This window comes from Paramisgurnus dabryanus, chromosome 9 (assembly GCF_030506205.2).
Source record: "Paramisgurnus dabryanus chromosome 9, PD_genome_1.1, whole genome shotgun sequence".
NCBI lineage: Eukaryota > Metazoa > Chordata > Actinopteri > Cypriniformes > Cobitidae > Paramisgurnus > Paramisgurnus dabryanus.
This window is the reverse complement of record NC_133345.1, coordinates 15452558-15471031: the sequence shown is the minus strand read 5'-3', so window position 1 is coordinate 15471031 and position 18474 is coordinate 15452558. Positions and strand designations below refer to the sequence as shown.

Here is an 18474-nt window from a genome sequence, read left to right as displayed (position 1 = left end):
TTCAGTTATTATACTTCACAGTAATATTGTGTTTAATAAAAATTGGAGGAAACTTTAACAGTTTACTTGAAGTGTACTTTTGATTTATAATTAATGATTTTGTTTTATTTACAGATTGTACTGAATTATATTTAGATATTTTTAGATTGTAACAAAAGTTTAAGATGTTTTAAGATACATTTCTTGGGAATTCATACTTTTTCATCCAAATTAAAATGTTATTTTACAAATGTTAGCATGCATTTATTAAATGTATTTGACTGTAAAAAATTTTTTTTAATTTAGTACATATCTGTGAAATAGTAGCATTTTCCCTCAAATCAGAAAACTTATTGTATTGTTTTGTAATTTAGCATATTTAAATTAGATAATTAACGTTGTGACATGATCACACAAGATACATGTTTTACCACTCATTATATTGTGACTTATGTATATTTGAGTTTAAATTAGTTTTACGTGTTTTCTTAGCCATTTTATCCTTTTGCTATTTTATGTGTGTATGTCTTTTATTTTGCTTCGTCTGCCTGTCATGTGAGGGGTCACATGACATGGAACTTTGTATAAAAGGAAGGAGCAGGAGCACATGGTTAGCTGACGCTATAGCTAAAACAAGCGGTTGCTGGGTTGTGGAGTTTGTGTATTTGGGCTTACCTGTCCAGTTACGTTTTATGGACTTTGGATATCACTTTCTTGGATTTTATATACACAGTGGAAACTTTGCACATTTGGACTTTTAACACGCTTGGACTTTTATATTGTTTTAGATTTGTTTTTTGTATTTCCTTCTTTTAACAGTCTTGAGTTTTTAAATAATTGTAACTCAACCTTTAAGGCTGGCCATTACAACTTTATTTTAACATTGATGAATGTTTACAGAAAATAACTAACCAATCAAATGCTGTAGGGAAAATCACAATGAACTATATATTAAAAACATATAATCTCTGCTTAGTTACTTGTCAATGACTGCCAGTAAATTACTGTGGAAAAAAAATCACAGTAGTTACCTGGCAGCCATTGACAATGGTAATTTACTGTAGAAAAGAAATCACAGTAGTTAACTGGCAGCCATTGACAAGTAACTTACTGTGGAAAAGAAATCACAGTATTTAACTGGCAGCCATTGACAAGTAACTTACTGTACGAAAAAATCACAGTAGTTAACTGGCAGCAATTGACAAGTAACTTACTGTACGGAAAAATCACAGTAGTTAACTGGCAGCAATTGACAAGTAACTTACTGTACGGAAAAATCACAGTAGTTAACTGGCAGCAATTGACAAGTAACTTACTGTACGGAAAAATCACAGTAGTTAACTGGCAGCAATTGACAAGTAACTTACTGTACGGAAAAATCACAGTAGTTAACTGGCAGCAATTGACAAGTAACTTACTGTACGGAAAAATCACAGTAGTTAACTGGCAGCAATTGACAAGTAACTTACTGTACGGAAAAATCACAGTAGTTAACTGGCAGCAATTGACAAGTAACTTACTATAGAAAAAAAACACAGTAGTTAACTGGCAGCAATTGACAAGTAACTTACTGTGCTTTTTCTAAAGTAAGTTACTTGTCAATTGCTGCCAGTTAATTACTGTGAATTTCACAATATGTTTTTTACAGTGTACTTTTATCCTTTCCCATCTTCTATCCAATTTTCCTGACCTGAGCGTCTGATATCTAAGACCTTTATTCTCATCCCAAATGTTTTTGCTATAGTCCCACTCTCTCTATCTCTCATCTCTGCCATGTCAATAGCCCTGTGTCTTCTTGTAGTTCTGAGTTAAAGTGTGCATGACTTTATGTGGGGCTGCATAGACCATCATTAGATTAAATGAGCGCATGGTGACATCAAACGATTGAAGCATCATGCAAATGAGCGATTAAAAACCTGGACATGCATTCTGTTTTTTTTTTGTGGGGGGTGCCCTGTGCAGCTGCTCATGCCGCCCATGCCTTAATCCACCACTGCACACTTGTGGGCTCATGATCTAGTCGTCTTTCAACATGAAATAAATAAATTAGCAAAACAAAAATCATTTCTGGGAAGAAACCACAACGTCTCGTCTTTCACTAGCCATGTGACGCGCCAGTGCGACCTTGCGTCAGAAGGTGACGCACATTTGCGGATCATTTTAAACAATAAACTAACACAAAACATTGATTAGTATCAATACACATATGACAACGTCAGAACGCTCCTCTTTCTCCAAACTTGTAAACACTGGGGCGGTAGTTTCGAATACTTCATGTGTGACCTTTCGACGTGCTTACACAATACGTAAGGTAGCAGTGTCGTGTCAAACGGCTAGTGCAAGATGAGAAGTTGTGGTTTAAAAGTGCTTTTTTTTCTTGCCAAAAATGGCAATCGTTTTGCTAAATAAGACCATTATGCCTCATTTGGGATTGTGTAGAGTTCTTTGAAGCTGCTAAAACTGTCATTTTAAACTGCATTGAAACTGTAAAATGTTGAGATCCAACAAATTCTATTAAAATAAGAAAAAATCCTGGAATGTTTTTCTCAAAAAGCGTAATTTTACGTTTAAGTTTTATATAAATATAACAGTTTATTATTTTTTGTAAGTACACATTGAGACACCTAATATAAAGTGGGGGACATAAACTTTTTTAGGAGACACACCCCGTTACATCATTGGCCAGATGCCTTAAGCAGGTTGATTGATGGCTACATAATGAAAGGATGGTCTAAAGCCATAAACCACGTCCATAGTAAATATATACAGCACGCATGCAGCTGTTTTCCATTCAATATTAATATGTCTGTCATAAGTGATTTCTGTGTTTGTCTGCACGTCTTAAAGGCAGGAATGGTAAAAGTAAAGCATCAGATCAGATAGTTTGTCACTGTGATATCAGATATTCATCCTGAAGACGGCATATAACACATGGATGATGCAGCAGGTACAGTAAGAGATTCTTTTTAAATTTTGGACATTACTGTCTATATTTTTTTAGCAGATTATGTTTAAAACATATAATTGTTTTTGCTGTATAGTTTAATGTTTTGGACACATGGTATCTGTTACAGTATATGATGTAGTTTATAACTAGGCTCTTTTGCATTATGAGCAATGTGCTTTCCTAACAGTGTGTTACATTTAGGACTGCACTGTTTATCAAAAACACAGGACTGTTACGAATCCACTTAAGGCCATAGGTTAATACAGGGCTGACTGCAGGCCAAATACAGTATTTTATTTACCACTTAAATGCTAAAAACAATAAAAAAAGTATTTGATTTAGGCTACAGTTTAAATTATGGTATTGTGGTAAACATTGTATATGGTGTATTAGTTTTCCTTAATTCCTAAAATCAGTGAGGAACAATCGAGAAGATCCTCCCCTCTTTTTTAAATAACGAGAGTTGTTTTTAAGTACCAATATGTTTTGTTTATAGCACAGACAAGTAAAGCCGCATTTAACAGCTTGTAAGCGCCACAAATAAATTCTAATTCCTGATCTAGATATAATACTGCATGAAATTATCATTACAGATTTTTTTTATTATAAAATCGATGTGCAATACAGTATATGTCTTTTCTTTTACTCATCAGTGCTGTTTATAATGTTGAGGGTGTCTAACCGTTTTTGATGTTTGATCTCCTCAAAAAAAGTTTGAATGCTTATATTTTCTCTATGACCATTTTTTCTGTGTTTTAGACCAGCCAAATACAATGTTTATTATTGATTTCATAGAGACTTTAAATTGCATTAATTTATACATGAAATTGCAGTATTAAAGGGCACATGCAAATGTGTTTGGGCATAAATGTGTGTTGGCAGTGTGTACACCTTCTTTTTTAATCTTTTCTATCTTGTTAATGTGATGTCACACAAACAAAGCCGCTGTAGCACTAATGTGGCTAAATATACTATTGTATCAGACTGTATTCACAGGAATCAGGTCTGTTTTCAACTGAAAGTGCTCACTGTCTGTTGGTAAGGGATTGAGGGCAGTAGCTCATTTGCATTTAAAGGTACAAACAGTGCAGTTTTGCTCCCACCAAAATAGGGACATTGTGGATATGCTATAACAAATTATCTGTGGGGGTATTTTTAGTTGAAAATTCACAGACACATTTTGTAAAATTGGGCATAATATGTGCACTTTAATGCGTGTGTATAACATAAAGACTAAAATTAAGGCCCAATTCTATTTTATACACCTACCCCTTCCCCTAAGAGAGTAGAAAGGGGAAGGTTTACAATTATTCCCCTAAAAAATGGGACACCACTTCTATACCATCATACAACATCATACATCCTACGTCAAAGTAGAAACTTAAAAGATGCTGCCATTATACGTTGTCATATACTGTATGTTTAGTTATAGCCTAAAAGTGGCCCTGGAAACCCAAAAGCAGCACACCACACAAACCCCTCTGTTGGTGACTCTCCACCTCCATCTATTCACTTTCCGGTTACCCCGGGCTGTTTGCAATCACTCTAGTGGGCTGGCAATCTGATGGGAACCGGGACACAATCAGACCGGGGGATCCAGGAAACAATCAGAGAGGGCAACCAGAATGTGATCGTGCTCCAGAGGTTATTTGTCTATGTTGCTGTACTATTGTGCAATCAGTAACGCGGTATATGTAAGCTAACTTTAGGGATTTATTTGCAACATGTCTTTAAATTACATGACCATAAATATAAACACAAGATTGTACCATAAAACTAATTTTTTTTTTCTTTAAAAACTTTATAAATGTGAATTAAGACCTGAATTATACTCGCATGTTGGAAAATATCTTACCCCTTCGTTTAAAGTGAGGCCCCGAAAAATCCTCTTTGAAGGGTTATTTGGCCCTTCCCCTACCCCTCCAACTAAAAGAGAATTGAAACATCATTAAGCCCTAATATGAACGTGCTAAACGGAGGAGAAATGGAATTGGACCTAAATATTTACCCTGAACACCAACACGTAACCTCAAATTGTTCCTAAAATCAAAGACCATAACCCAACCTTCACCTAATGTCTTCTTGCACTTCTTGGTCAGATGTTATGTTGCCAGCAGATGATCTTAGCCATCCAGCTGCTCAGCTTGCCTCTATAGTGAGTTCTAATCCTCTAAGAACTGATCAGGTCGATAAAGACCTAAATGTTATTCTGCAAGAGAACAAGGCAACCCTGAGGACACAGATCCCCTCGGTCACACCCCAAACTCTTCTTCTGTGGTTAGACAGAAGACTGGTGAGAGCTGTTTTACTATTAGTCACTGTGGCATGAAACAATAACATTACTGTATAATGTATCTTCATATGACGAATGCTACAAAATCTGTCCCATGTTGCACAATACACACAGTGTACACACACTGACATGATGGCACACCAAATTTCTACCTTAATATGCCAAGTAGCAGCTCACATATAATATAAAGATTAATGGTATAAAATGCAAAGGCCACTGCACAGACTCTTTTTCACTGTCTAGGGCAGGGGTTTTCAAACTTTTTGTGCGTGTGGACCACTATTTGTAATCAAGAATTTTCGCGGACCACCTCATAATACTCATAATAAAATGTGTCTACACAAAGTCTTGAATTAATCTGCACCTCTAAAAAGGCTTACTAGCACTAAAACTATAACTGGTCATCACATCAGTACAACAGATTCTTAAAAAAATATATATTATTCTTAAAAAAATATATTATTTTATATTTTATTTTGCCTTTACAAGGACCACCTGCAGTACCCTCACGGACCACTAGTGGTCCGCGGACCACAGTTTGGGTATGGCCGGTCTAGGGGTTGTGTCTCCAACCCTGTTGTCCTGCAGATTGTAGCTCCAACCCCAATCAAACCCAGCTGAAGCAGCTTTTCAAGGTGTTTAGGGTTGCTTGATGACAACAGAAAGGTGTGTTTAAGCTCGGTTAGAACTGAAGACTGCAGGATGGTAGCTCACCAGGATCAGGGTTGGAGACACGTGGTATAGGGTGTCACAATAAGGTGTGACTACTAAGAATGTCTATTATAACAATACAATCACTTATTAAACTTTAGTGTGTTTTATCATTATAAAATATTTTATATTCACACCACTTAAGAACAGTCTAATAACTGTGGCATCCAAGTAGAGGAGAAGGACCAGTCTAGGAGAAGACGTTAATATTAATCTATAGGGCTTTCACCCTCCAAACATGGCACCACCCATTGCTGTAACCAAGGAAGGGCTGATGGAATTCTCCATTAAAACTCCAACTCCCCCTCATAAAGCTTGGTGCCTTAAAAAAGCCACAGCAGGGACTTAATGCAGGAAATATACAAGGAGAAGCGTGCAAAGACATGTTGAGCTTACAGAGTGTTTGATTTGCACAATTTGTCTTCTGCTTTGAAACAATATGTATTGTGAAAGGTACAATTAATCAGGTAAACAAGTAATCCCCCCTCATTCATCCTAAAGGTACTACTGTATAGCACGCAGTAAAAGTTCCTACTACCTGGTAGTCCAGGGAAGTTTTTATGTTCACTAATATGGGATTTTCCATTCTAAATGTTAACTGAATTTTTGTTTGATTCACTCATGACGGCTGTTGTCAAAATAGATTTAGAGTACAGTACAATCTCAAGTAGATGCTGTTGTCTGTCTGTAGCATCTACAATTTACACATATTCTCTTTACCTGTGTCTCATAGACATGTTTCTCAAAGTTGTCTTTTACGGGAAACCCTTTAACACAGCATACATTATTAAGAGAGAGTTAAGGGGTGAAAAGAAGTTTAGAAACAAAAAGAAAAATGTGTTGGCAGAGGAAGAAAGTGTGGAGGGAGGAGTGTACTGTATAGGAGGAGAAAGAAGAGGGAAGTAACAAAAAAAAGACCAACTGGCAGGAATGAAGCCTGATATTATAGACTGCTGCTCCAAACCAGATGCTCGGGAACCTCAACCAAAGAGAGAACTAGATGAAAATAAGGCAAGACTTTATTTCTGTGTCTGGACTAGCGGCTGTGATAGTGTCAGATTTAAGGATGTTATGATGGCCCTACAGAATGGAATGGGACATTGATTTCTACAAGCATTTTGCATGGCTTAAAAAGGTGAGCATATCTGCTCTTATATTTAACTTACGTATGCGCCCGTGTGGTATTGTTGACAGATAATTTAACAGTTAAACAGAATGAATGGAGAAAATGCTTGTGTTATGCTGTATGTTTGAAAGAGATTAAAGAGATGTGAAAATGTTAATGCCACTGACAAAGTTAAAACCTGTCGTTCAGAGATGGATAAGCATGAAAAGACTTTTAAGCACCTTAGTGAATGTTGAGAGTGAACTCACAAAACACTTGTACCACTTTTGCTTGTTATAATTTGTTGTTCAATACCATTACACAATCTGATTTAGTCAGGTCATGTGATGTCTATGCTAGTATAGCTCTGTTCCATGTGTATTTCTATTGGGTAACTGTCAGTGTTTTAACACACACATGCCTTCTTTATAAATTACTTATTGAAATATATTGCGTATTCACAAAAATCAATGTTATTTGACTGGCAATTTTAATTGTGTAGTATTACTTCCTGTGGCAATCAAGTGAAAAAAATTTTTTTAGTCTGTAGATTTTTGAACAACAATGCACTGATAAAAAATGCCGGGCTTGGGTTACCAAGCTTGGCTTGTATTAACCCAGGGGCGTCATTACAACCAATTAGGTAACAACCACCTAACATTAGGCCATTTTTAACCCAGCATTGTGTTCTGTGGTTGCAGTAATTAATGAAATGACAGACAAAAGCATTAAAATTAGAATCTAGATACACCGTGAAATGAAGTGCACTTTCAGTATGTTAATATGACAATTCGGGTAGTACAGTTACTGTGTTAGTCTAAGTTTTAGTAATGTACATTAGATTAGCATCCTTCACGGCCTAGTATGCAGAGCTGGCCTAAAAGATGTGGAATTGTGCAGTGCATATTGTGTTTAGCTGTGTTTTCTGTTTAGGATGCATTCACGTAATTATTTATTTTTTTGAATTCTGTAGTAATATATCACCTATGTGTATACAGACGAACACTATCAGCAGACTGAATTTTTTACCCCAAGCTCAAAACAGCTTAATGTATACAGCATGCTATAATACTGTGTGAGTTAACTGTGTTTACAGCATAACAAGTTGCATTTTGTTTACACCAATTTTTGTTACATTTAAAACATTGAGTATAATGTTGAAGTGATGTTATTATTTGCATATTTTGACATATTTTTGCAGTCTTTGCTATAATGTACTCATTATTATGTTTTTTTATTATGTAGGGCTGTTTTTACTTAATACCTATATACAGTCTGATGCATTGTGCATAAAAAATCTGTTTAATTACAGCACATACTGTACACACACTCAAACATACTTTGTTTATGTACCCAGTTAAGCATACATGCATTTAAATGTGTGTGTTGCTATCATCTCCCATCACACACAGATTTAACAGCACAACATTCATACTGACTCTTTGAAGTTTTAATGGATGCAGTACAGAGCCTTTCCAGAGGTTTATTTTATGTATTGTGCAGAAATTGTGCTGCAAGTCTTATACAGAATCTACACATGCCCGATATTTCACAAATTCTGTTAATTCGACAGCACACAGTTTATGCATAGAAACGTGATTAGAGAAGTAAACCTCTTAAGAAATTCCTTTCAAACACATGTCATTTACTGTAAGGGGATTGGGTAAAATAAGGCTTTGTTAAAGTGCTGCTACATATTTGACAGAAATTGAATCATTTATAAGGGAGATTTTGAAAAGTTTTATTTCAACCAGTGACCCACTACACACATGATAACTGTAATGGGCCTCACAGTTTTAAGCATTTTGCTTTCGTCTCTGCAAACTGTAATTGTAACTCTAACCATCTGTGAACCACAGGTCAACGTGCAGGGCTCAGACAACAGCGAGAGCTATCAGGAGCGGCTGTCTCGTCTAGAAGGAGATAAAGATTCACTAGTTTTACAGGTAAAACAACTGTTCACTTCTTGTGTATACTTCATGTATAGCCTCATCTTGAGTATGAATGTATTCAGTGGTCTCATTAGTATCAGAAGCAGTCTAGCAAAAAGTTCTAGCACACATACTTTCACATATTGTGTCCTGGATGTCTGTAAGAGCATCTTTGTTTACGAATTTGCTGTGGTTCATAAAAGTTAACACATTAATAAAATAAGTAAATCTGTTTTAAGCGGCGTGAGAAGATTCATAATGTAAATAGATTTATATTTGCTACGAGCTAAAGATCTACTCAGACTGCCTACACAATAACTGTCACTGGGCTGTACGATGTGTATAAAAAGACATTTTGAAAGCACTCTTTTGGGTTTGCAGATTAAGATAACTAAGAACTTTACAGGAAGCCGGTGTGTCATGGGATCAGAAAGTATTCAAGATGGATTATTTCTGTCCTGGCTTGTTTGGTTTTCATAGTTTATAAGCTGCTAATGAATGCAGTGCAAGTATGACTGACCGCCTATTCCTGATCAACTGGGCTGACAACAATATCCCAGAATATATTATCATAGTATCATGCAAAAGCAGTGGGTGTGTATGTGTATGACCTGCTTTACGGGTTATTGTCTGTCTCAGTAAATAATAATTGTAATAAGATTGTAAAGTAATTTTCACATAAAAGAGCGATATCTTCACACTTTTACAGACAGAACCCACTTGCAGACTGCAGGTTTAACAAAAATTCTGTTAATAGAGAATCAGGGCCAATAACAAAACGTCTTAAAAACAGCCAACAAGCCTGACAACCTAACCCACTGAGAATAAAATAAAAATACAACTGGACTTAAAGACCCATTAAGAAACGTCACTGACAACAAGGCCTAGTTCACACATACACAGGAATTAAAAAAAAACTTAAAAAAAAAAATCTTTAAAAAGTATTTCCATAAAAAACTCAGCGTCCACACGAACACGCAAAAGCCCGTTATAAAGTGCTGTCAAGAGCATGCCAAACAAACGGATGGCCATATATCCCTAACCATAAAGTCATGTTGGCCAATCAGAAGCCATTGCAGAGTCTCGCCTCAGCACAAACAGCAACAGCTATGTCCCAATTCGAAGGCTTGGTCCTTTGATGGTCGCTAGTCTTTTGAGGATCCATAAGCTGCGTCACCTGCTGTACGCACCCACGGCGCCTGTCTGTGGGACACAGCGGAGACGTTTCTGATTTATTAGAAAAAAAATATGGAACCAGAAAAACATTAATTTTATTTTAGAAAATATCACAAGTTGATGTAGATTAAACTAACCAACAATATATCAAATGAATCAACCTTAGAAATATTACACAAAATACACAGAATAATATAAATACAAAACATAACTTATAATACTTATAAAACAGTGACAAGAAACTTTTTCTGCTTAATACACATTTTTATTTAATAAAGGTTTTAAATGTTTATTTTAAAATATTCAGCCATTACAGGGGCGCAATGAATCTTCGGGTAGCCTAGGACATGGGTGCCCAATCTCGGTCCTGGAGGGCCGTAGTCCTGCAGAGTTTAGCTCCAACCCAAATCATACACACCTGAATGATTAAGGTCTAATTAAGGTCTTAAGCATACTAGAAACTTCCAGGCAGGTGTGGTGAGGCAAGTTGGGGCTAAACTCTGCAGGACACCGGCACTTCAGGACCGAGTTTGGGCACCTCTGGCTTATGATGTGAAGGATCCATCCTTAGCAGAGCAGATAAATAAGGATACATTTTGAGGCTTGAAATTGGGACAGCCTTACTAGCCTTCAGTCACCCTTCTGTGACGCAATCGGTCTTAGAATACTTGGGACACAGCTAACATCACAAACCAAAAAGTTTCTAAAAATCTTCACCGTAGCAGGAGCGTTCCTTAACCTGCGTTTGTGTGTCGATGAATGGCCAAACCGCATAGAAAAAGTACGATTTAAAAAATAAACGCATACGGGTCATATGGCAGGACAGCAGATGGCACACAGATTCCAAAATACAAAATAAAAAGATAAGGAACATGTGTCACCAAAACATCAAGGGTAATTTGCTCACAACAAGACAAGTCAAAGCATGAGTCTAGATTCTGAAATCAAGGACTTTTGATTAAAATGTATAAATTTTAATTCGATGTAAATGCTAAATATTGAATAAATGGTTATAAATATAAATCATATCACAAGATATCAGACACTAAAGACCTATGGACTGATCTTAATGATTCTGCTTCTTAGGTGAGTGTATTGACAGACCAGGTGGAGGCTCAGGGTGAGAAGATCAGAGACCTGCAGAGTTCTCTTAAGGAATATCATCACCAACTCAGCTGCACTGAAGAGACACTTCAACAGGTGAAAATAATGTATACTTTTTTATATCATTAAGATAAACTATTGAGAACCATGTATTGAGAACCATTTCTACACAGCAAACGTCTTCTGGAGTGGCGGCTGGGGTTAAAAAAAATTGGGGGGGGGGGGGGCGCAATCAAAATCAAACTTTTACTGTAGTAATCCAGGACTGTTAATAGCCATTTATCAGGTGAATTAATTTGCACTATATAATTAACTTTTTGGTCACATGTTAAAGTAGCTTTTTCTCTGGCCAACTTTAGGGGGGCGGCGCCCCAGCACAGCCCCATACTGCCTGTAGGGTCAGATATATTTGAACTGCCCTACACTTTAGTCTCTTTGAAAAGTCTAAATTACATTGCTACAGCTTAAAAAACACACAATGGAATGTACCACAAAGAAAGGCTGAGTGAAAATAAACGTTAGACACTTTCACTTTACACAAGCAGGAACTGCAAAGCTTTTTTATAGTGAAGCATGTTGTTTACTTCATGGGTCTTTTGTCTGTAAGTGGAGTACCCTTGGTGAGTTCTCAAGGGCGCTGGCTGTGCTCATGGTAAGTGTTTGCCATTAAAAACGCTCCCTCTTAGCTCTCTTTAAACATGATTAAAGCCAGGCATATGCAACTCACAGTTTGGCTACCTCGTTCAATGAGGCAGCATGGTGTCTTTGATGGTGGGGATCACAGGTTACCGGGGGATTCCAGTTGAACTTAAGTTTGCTTTGCGATTTATCCTGATCCCCACGAGGATCTTAAACTGCCTGCATCTGAAAATCCAGGTGTTCGGTGATGGGGCAGATTGGCTTTCATTATTAGCTGCTTTTGGATAGTTGATTGAGGTCGTAACTCAGACTGTGGACAAGATTAACCTTGAATTGTCAAGCGATGAGCAGTTCAATCCAAACTTGATGACTGCTACCTTACATCTGCCACAGTTCATACTCCTATGATAACCTCCTGTTCTTCCGGGTTTTTGCACTAAATGAGTGCACCAAAAAACTATGCTCAGCTTGTGTTTGTACCTTTAGTGTAATCGGTCTGTTCCATGTCCGGTTTCGTTAATCACCTGGCCAGCTTGCAGAGGTGGGCTCAAGTGTGGTTCACTTGGGCTCAGGTGTGGAACGTGCAGTGTGATCGGAAATCTGCCAGAGCACGGTTCAAAATGAGAGACATCAATAAATCTGGCTTTTGTTAAAACCTTCTGATGTGCGTAGCAGGGTTAACTGAATGTCTGAGCTGTACAGGCGACAGATCAACTAAGCAATATGATAGGCATGTGAGAGGGCTGTTTGTCATCTCGCAACAAACGACACAGAACACTTAAGATTACGATGGGCTCCAGTGTTAAGAGAACATTTTACTTCATGTTTTCTTCAAAACAATTGCATCCTTATGACGAAAGTGTGCCTAAGCTGAGATTGCTCAAGTACAGTGTGAGTGCACGCTTCTGAGGGAGTATGGAGGGGGGACAGTCGTTCTTGGGCATGGTTTGGTTGGGTTAGTCCTAATGCTAAATAAGCAAACTGTGATTGGTTGCTTTATATGTCAGTCAAACAACTTCTTGAGCAGTCGTTAAACAGTGAAAACTGCGATGTTGGCAGTCCGAAGGTCTGGCTACGAGTTGCTTGAGACTGAGTCTCTAGAAGATATCTATGAATCAGAGAGCCACACATTTTCAAGGGTAGTTTGAGATTTGGCTATGATGAAGACATGCTCCTGTTGCAAATCTCTCAAGATTGAAACCCTTTGCATGGCTTTAGAGCAGGAGTGGGGAACCCTGGGTCCTGGAGGGCCACTGTCCTGCAGAGTTTAGTTCCAACCCTAACCAAACACACCTGAACTTCATTTCCAAGTAATCCTGAAGACTTGAATTAGATTTTTCAGGTGTGTTTGATTAGGGTTGGAACTAAACTCTGCAGGACAATGGCCGTCCAGGACCAGGGTTCCCCACCCCTGCTTTAGAGGGTAAAGCTTGTGGCTTTAGGAGGACTCTCATCTTCTATGGAACACAAATTGCACACATCAAAATGAAGGTGGTGTCTCTAACTTTAGAAAAACACTTCCTTTTACAGTTGAATGACCACCATGTGTTGATCTGCACAACAAACACTACAGTGGTCTCCTACATCAATCAATGGGCCAGGCTGTGTTCATCCCCCAGTTAAGGCAGTGTAGTCACCCTTTGCCTAAATTGTTCTCATAGCATTTTATTCCAAGAACCTTCTTGAGGTCTCACCTTAAGATGCATTTTAAACAATACTGAAGGAGGTCACAATTAATTTAGGCTTTTATTGGCTGCTTTTTCTTTTGTATTAAGTCTAAGTCAAGGATCCCCAACCCTGCTTCTGGAGCGCTACACTGTAAAAATTTGCTGTAATTATGCAGCTGGTTGCCGGTAACTTACAGTAGAAGATAAAGACTGAAAATATTTCATGTTCATTTAACTTTGAACAAACTGTTGCCAGTAAATAACATAAATGTAAAATCTACAGTAAGTTACTGGCAGCAAGGTGCCAGTAATACCAAGTAATACTGTAATTTCTACAGACATTTTTTATAGTGTACTGTCCTGTTTACTTCAGGCAAAAAACCTGTCAACTTGGCATATGAGACAACAATTGGACACAAAATAGTGGAATGGATTTCCTTGGTTCCAGTTATGTATTTTATTTATGTTGACATGAGATAAGAGACATTGGAGTGATACATTAATCATAGTACCCGTCAAAACTACTCCAAGCTGCTGTTATTCGAAAAAAATCTGACCATTCGGCAATGGAATCAAGTTAGAAATGAGTTGATAGTAGGCATCCTGCGTTTGCTGCTAAAACTATGACAGTGAGGGTGAGGAAGAATGGGAAAATAAATATTCAATTTCCAGCAACATAAGGAAGAAACAGATGAACTTAGTGGAGAAAGAGAAACCTTTCTTGAAGTTCTTTTTCATGCCATTTTCAAGGACCAGCTTTACATTCCTGAATCTTACCTTTCCTGAAAAGCTAATTGCATATTTTTGTTGAATTTTTCTTCACTTTGAAAACTCTATGGCTGATTAAATCTCCAGTGTTCGCCTTTTAAACGGGAAGCTTTTTTTAGAGCATGTGCCTGTGGTCATTATGAGGTTTTGGCCTTCAAAAGCAAATCTAATTCTACACAGGCTTAATATTTTCCACATGCTGTCTCAAAAGGCTTGAAGCTCACACCGAAGATGGGTTTTGGGGCTTCTGTGCTATAAAATTGATTTCTGTTTTGTGTCTAAGTGTAACCATGAAGATCCAGACAGTATAATGTTTTTACCATATAGGACAATTGAAACTTTTTAAATGTTAATGCTTTTTAGCTAGTAAAACAAATTTGTCATCTATTTAAACAATGCATTTATTTCCATGTTATCTTTCTGTTTACTGTGTGCTTAAGTGTTCACTCTCTCTCATGTGACAGTCCCTGCTAAAGAAGAGGGTAAATATAGCCCTCATAACCTGTATATATTTAGCCATTGTGAAACTGCAGCTAAGCAAAGTCTTCAGATTTGTTTTGCCTTGTGAAATGTACAGTTTGTATTTTATTTTTGTGAGTCTATATCTCTTGTATCTGTTTGGAACCTCATAGGAGCTTGCAAGCAAAAGTTCTCTGGAAACACAGAAGCTGGGTTTGACGGAGGAAGTGTCCTGTCTGAAATTTAAGCTTTTGGACATGGAGGACAAACATGCTCAAAGCACTGAGAGGCAACATAAAGCTGAGGTATGACTCTAAACGGAATCCTGAATCCCTTGACAATCCTCAGATTGCATTTTAGGCCGATTCAAAGCAGAGTTAATGCTGAATATGTTGTTTTTAACAAATCTGTTTTACTGTTTGTGTCACTCTGATTACTTTTGTTAGCTGGTTTCAATTTTATAATCAAACTGTTTTTGTTTTTGTTGGAGGAAAACATGAGTAAAATAAAATGGTGTTTGATATTTCAGTTTTAAAGACATATGAAGAGTGCTAAAGGATACGCCAGTGTGCTTGTTGTTATTGTGGAGATGTTGTTGTTATTATGGAGTACAAATTTGTCCAGTTTTGGTTTTGTAGTTAACCGTGTGCTGTATTCATGTAATTACTATGTTCAGAGTAAGTAAATACTATGGCACATAGACATAGATTGATGTAAATTATAGACTTTGGGCTTTTATGGTGTGCTGGCATAAGCAATATGTGTCTGTGAGGTTGTGTATCTTAATTTGCTCATCATGAGTGAACATGTACATGTTACAGACTAGTACTGGTGTGCACATGTGATATTTAGTCATGAGAGAGGTCTAGAAGTGAAGTGACAAATAGCCAGAGTGTTTTAGCATTGAAGATATTAAGAATAACCTCAGCATGAGATCAGACAACTGCTGGGCTCCACACAGAGGAAAAATGGCACCAATCTGCTCGTGAGCATTCCACCCGCATGCCAATCTCTATCTCTCTCTCCCTCTCTCTCTCTCTCTCTCTCTCTCTCTCTCTCTCTCTCTCTCTCTCTCTCTCTCTCTCTCTCTCTCTCTCTCTCTCTCTCTCTCTCTCTCTCTCTCTCTCTCATATAGTTGGTGTCATGCCACTCTAATAGTGCATGCATTCACATCCAGGACAGTGAACAGATATTTACTTGGAATTCTTCTCCGTCGTGATTGATGTTACATGAAACTGTATTTGACCATTTAAATGCTTCAATTTTACAAACTTGATATTAGGTTGGAAGTTACAGTTATTTTCATTACTGCTTTTTGTGCCTAGCATACTAAAAGTGATTTGGTTATTATAGGTTTTAAGCCATAATGGTGCATGCAGGAAAGCCAAGTTCCTTAGCTAATGACAACTTTATGCATCATTCCGTGAGTCCATTGGATATATTTTCAAAGATTAGTATCCAGACGATGATGTTATTTCAAACACCACATTGGAAGCTGGTTTGTTTTCAAATGCTGATTGCTCACATGGTACATCCTGGAAATGAAATCTATTCACTTGGCTCTTTAACAAAAAGCCCTCTATTAGAGTCACGGTCATGTGTGAAATGGGTCACTGAGGTATTTACTCTTCTTAAGATGATTTCTGAAAGCCCATGCCAATGTGAGCAGACGGTGTGATGTTTTTTTTTTATTGTGGTTTGCTTGCTGCTTGTGTCTGGTGATGAACTATATAATTTGAATGACTATAATTTGAACTAAAAGTTGAATGACCCTTAAACGTTCCAGCCTTTAAAATCTGGCAAGTGAATAACTGCAAAAAATAGTTTCATAAGAAACAAAAAGGCTCTCTTTAGAATCATTTTATAATTTGTAGTAATTTAGCTAGTTTTCATAATTTTGTACTTACTGTACCGAGTTTAAGCATTTATATGGTGTTTTGTTTTGTGCACACAACTGCTTTTTTAAACATGCAGAGACCATTCAGGGCCGGAGTGGAGTTTTATACCTTACCCTGGGTTCTCATCAGCCGCGTTTGAGGCGTCAAATTCACGTCTAGTTTGCCGCTTGAACATTTTTGGTTTACTTGCTTCATTCGTGCGTGAAATTATAGTCATCGAGACATTCACGCGGAAATTCACGTCACTACTAGAGCACGGTCCTGATTGGCGGCGCGTTTCAAAAGTTCACATTTTACAACTTGCGCATTTCACGCGGCAACGCTCAATTCACGCCATTCAGGCACAATGAGGCAGAATCGCATCTACTGTGCCATGCTACAATACACAAACAAGATTTATCAAGTATGCAGGGGAAACCGATAGAAAAATAAAAATGCTTATCTTAATTTTTTTGTACTTAGATAATGTATATTGACAAATAATGTAATGTAGGCATACCGTGTCAAAAATAACAAATATATAATATTTAAATATGGACTTCCAAAAATTTGTTTTACTTGAGAAAACATCATAGCCTATTCATATGAAACGTACTTTTTTCAATATACCGATGAGTTTTGAATCGAATAGATTTTTGTTACTCTTGCAATAGACGATGAATAATGACTATTAGACGATTTTATTGTTGGAGCAAAAAAAAAAACTATTCGTACACTGTTAAAATACTTTGCTGCCTTAATTTTTTTGTTAAATCAACTCAGATTTACAAGTCATGTCAACAGAGATGAGTTGTCCCAATTTAATTTGATAAGTTATAACAACTCACCTTTAGTTATAACAACTCTAGTCAATCTAACAATCTCTAGTCAAGATAAATAATAGTAAGTTGAAATGACTTTTTTTGTTGAAATCCCAGTTGATTCAACTAAAAAATTAAGGCAGCAAAGTATTTTTTACAGTGTACATCCTTTTCTTTTAGGAGGCCATTCATATCAAGTCACTCTCAAGTTTATTTTAAATCTAGTTGCTTAAATATAGACACATCTGAAACAAAACTCATGTTCACAAGCGAGCGCTTTAAAACGCAAAAGAAAAAAGTGTGTCCTGGGTTAAAAAATTTTAACCCCGCAAATTATGCGAGTGAGGGTTGGATAAGTGCTGGCAGCCTAGGGACATAACCTTCAACCCGGTGGCATGACAACATCGGCACCCGTGGCCAAAAAACACACCGGCCCACCGGGAATTCTCCCGGTCCTCCCTTTGGCCAATTTGGGCTTGAGACCATTTGAGGCATATGTCAAATAGCCAATCATCTTTAAAAAACAGTTGTGTTCTGATTTACCTGCTGCTAAATGCATCATAATGTGTTCAGAACAGTTAAGGGCTCGTTATATTCGTGCGTAGGTCCCTAATGCGTAGGTTCCACATCGGTTTTCATTTATACTTTTGCGTCGTTGTCCGCGTCAATGTGCAAACACACACGCAGACCGCTGGTGGGCAGTAACTACGCGTGTAACCACATTAGCAGCACGAACATCATAGAAGAAGAAACTTAGCAAGTTAACCCACAAACGAAGAAGAAACAGCAACAACTTGTTGTATATAATTTGAGGAGACCAGCAATGATGGAAGTAAATAAACAACGACTTTTGATGCAGTTTGAGTTAAATCACTCCTCAACTTGGCTGATCTTTGTTTTCACCGTCACAAACGGAAATACCTATGACGCAGTTTTTTTTACCTGACGGGAGAGGTTCTGGTTAACCGATCACAGCGCTTGCGGTCCGCGTAGATCT

The 18474-nt window shown here is 37.4% G+C and overlaps 1 protein-coding gene across 3 annotated transcripts in view; it reads left to right on the top strand.

Annotated features, from left to right (window-relative positions):
• Window positions 1-2902: 2902 nt before the first annotated feature.
• Window positions 2903-18474, top strand: part of ppfibp2a (PPFIA binding protein 2a) — a 64310-nt gene continuing 48738 nt past the window's right edge. The window contains exons 1-4 of one of the 3 annotated variants that reach the window (XM_065270002.2): window positions 2903-2926; window positions 8895-8981; window positions 11229-11342; window positions 14953-15084. In XM_065270002.2, the coding sequence (XP_065126074.2) occupies window positions 2915-2926; window positions 8895-8981; window positions 11229-11342; window positions 14953-15084 (345 nt within the window). In that variant the 5' untranslated portion in view covers window positions 2903-2914. Of the gene's footprint in view, window positions 2927-6894; window positions 7066-8894; window positions 8982-11228; window positions 11343-14952; window positions 15085-18474 lie in introns of those variants that run through there. The other 2 variants (XM_065269998.2, XM_065270001.2) reach the window with 2 other exon arrangements.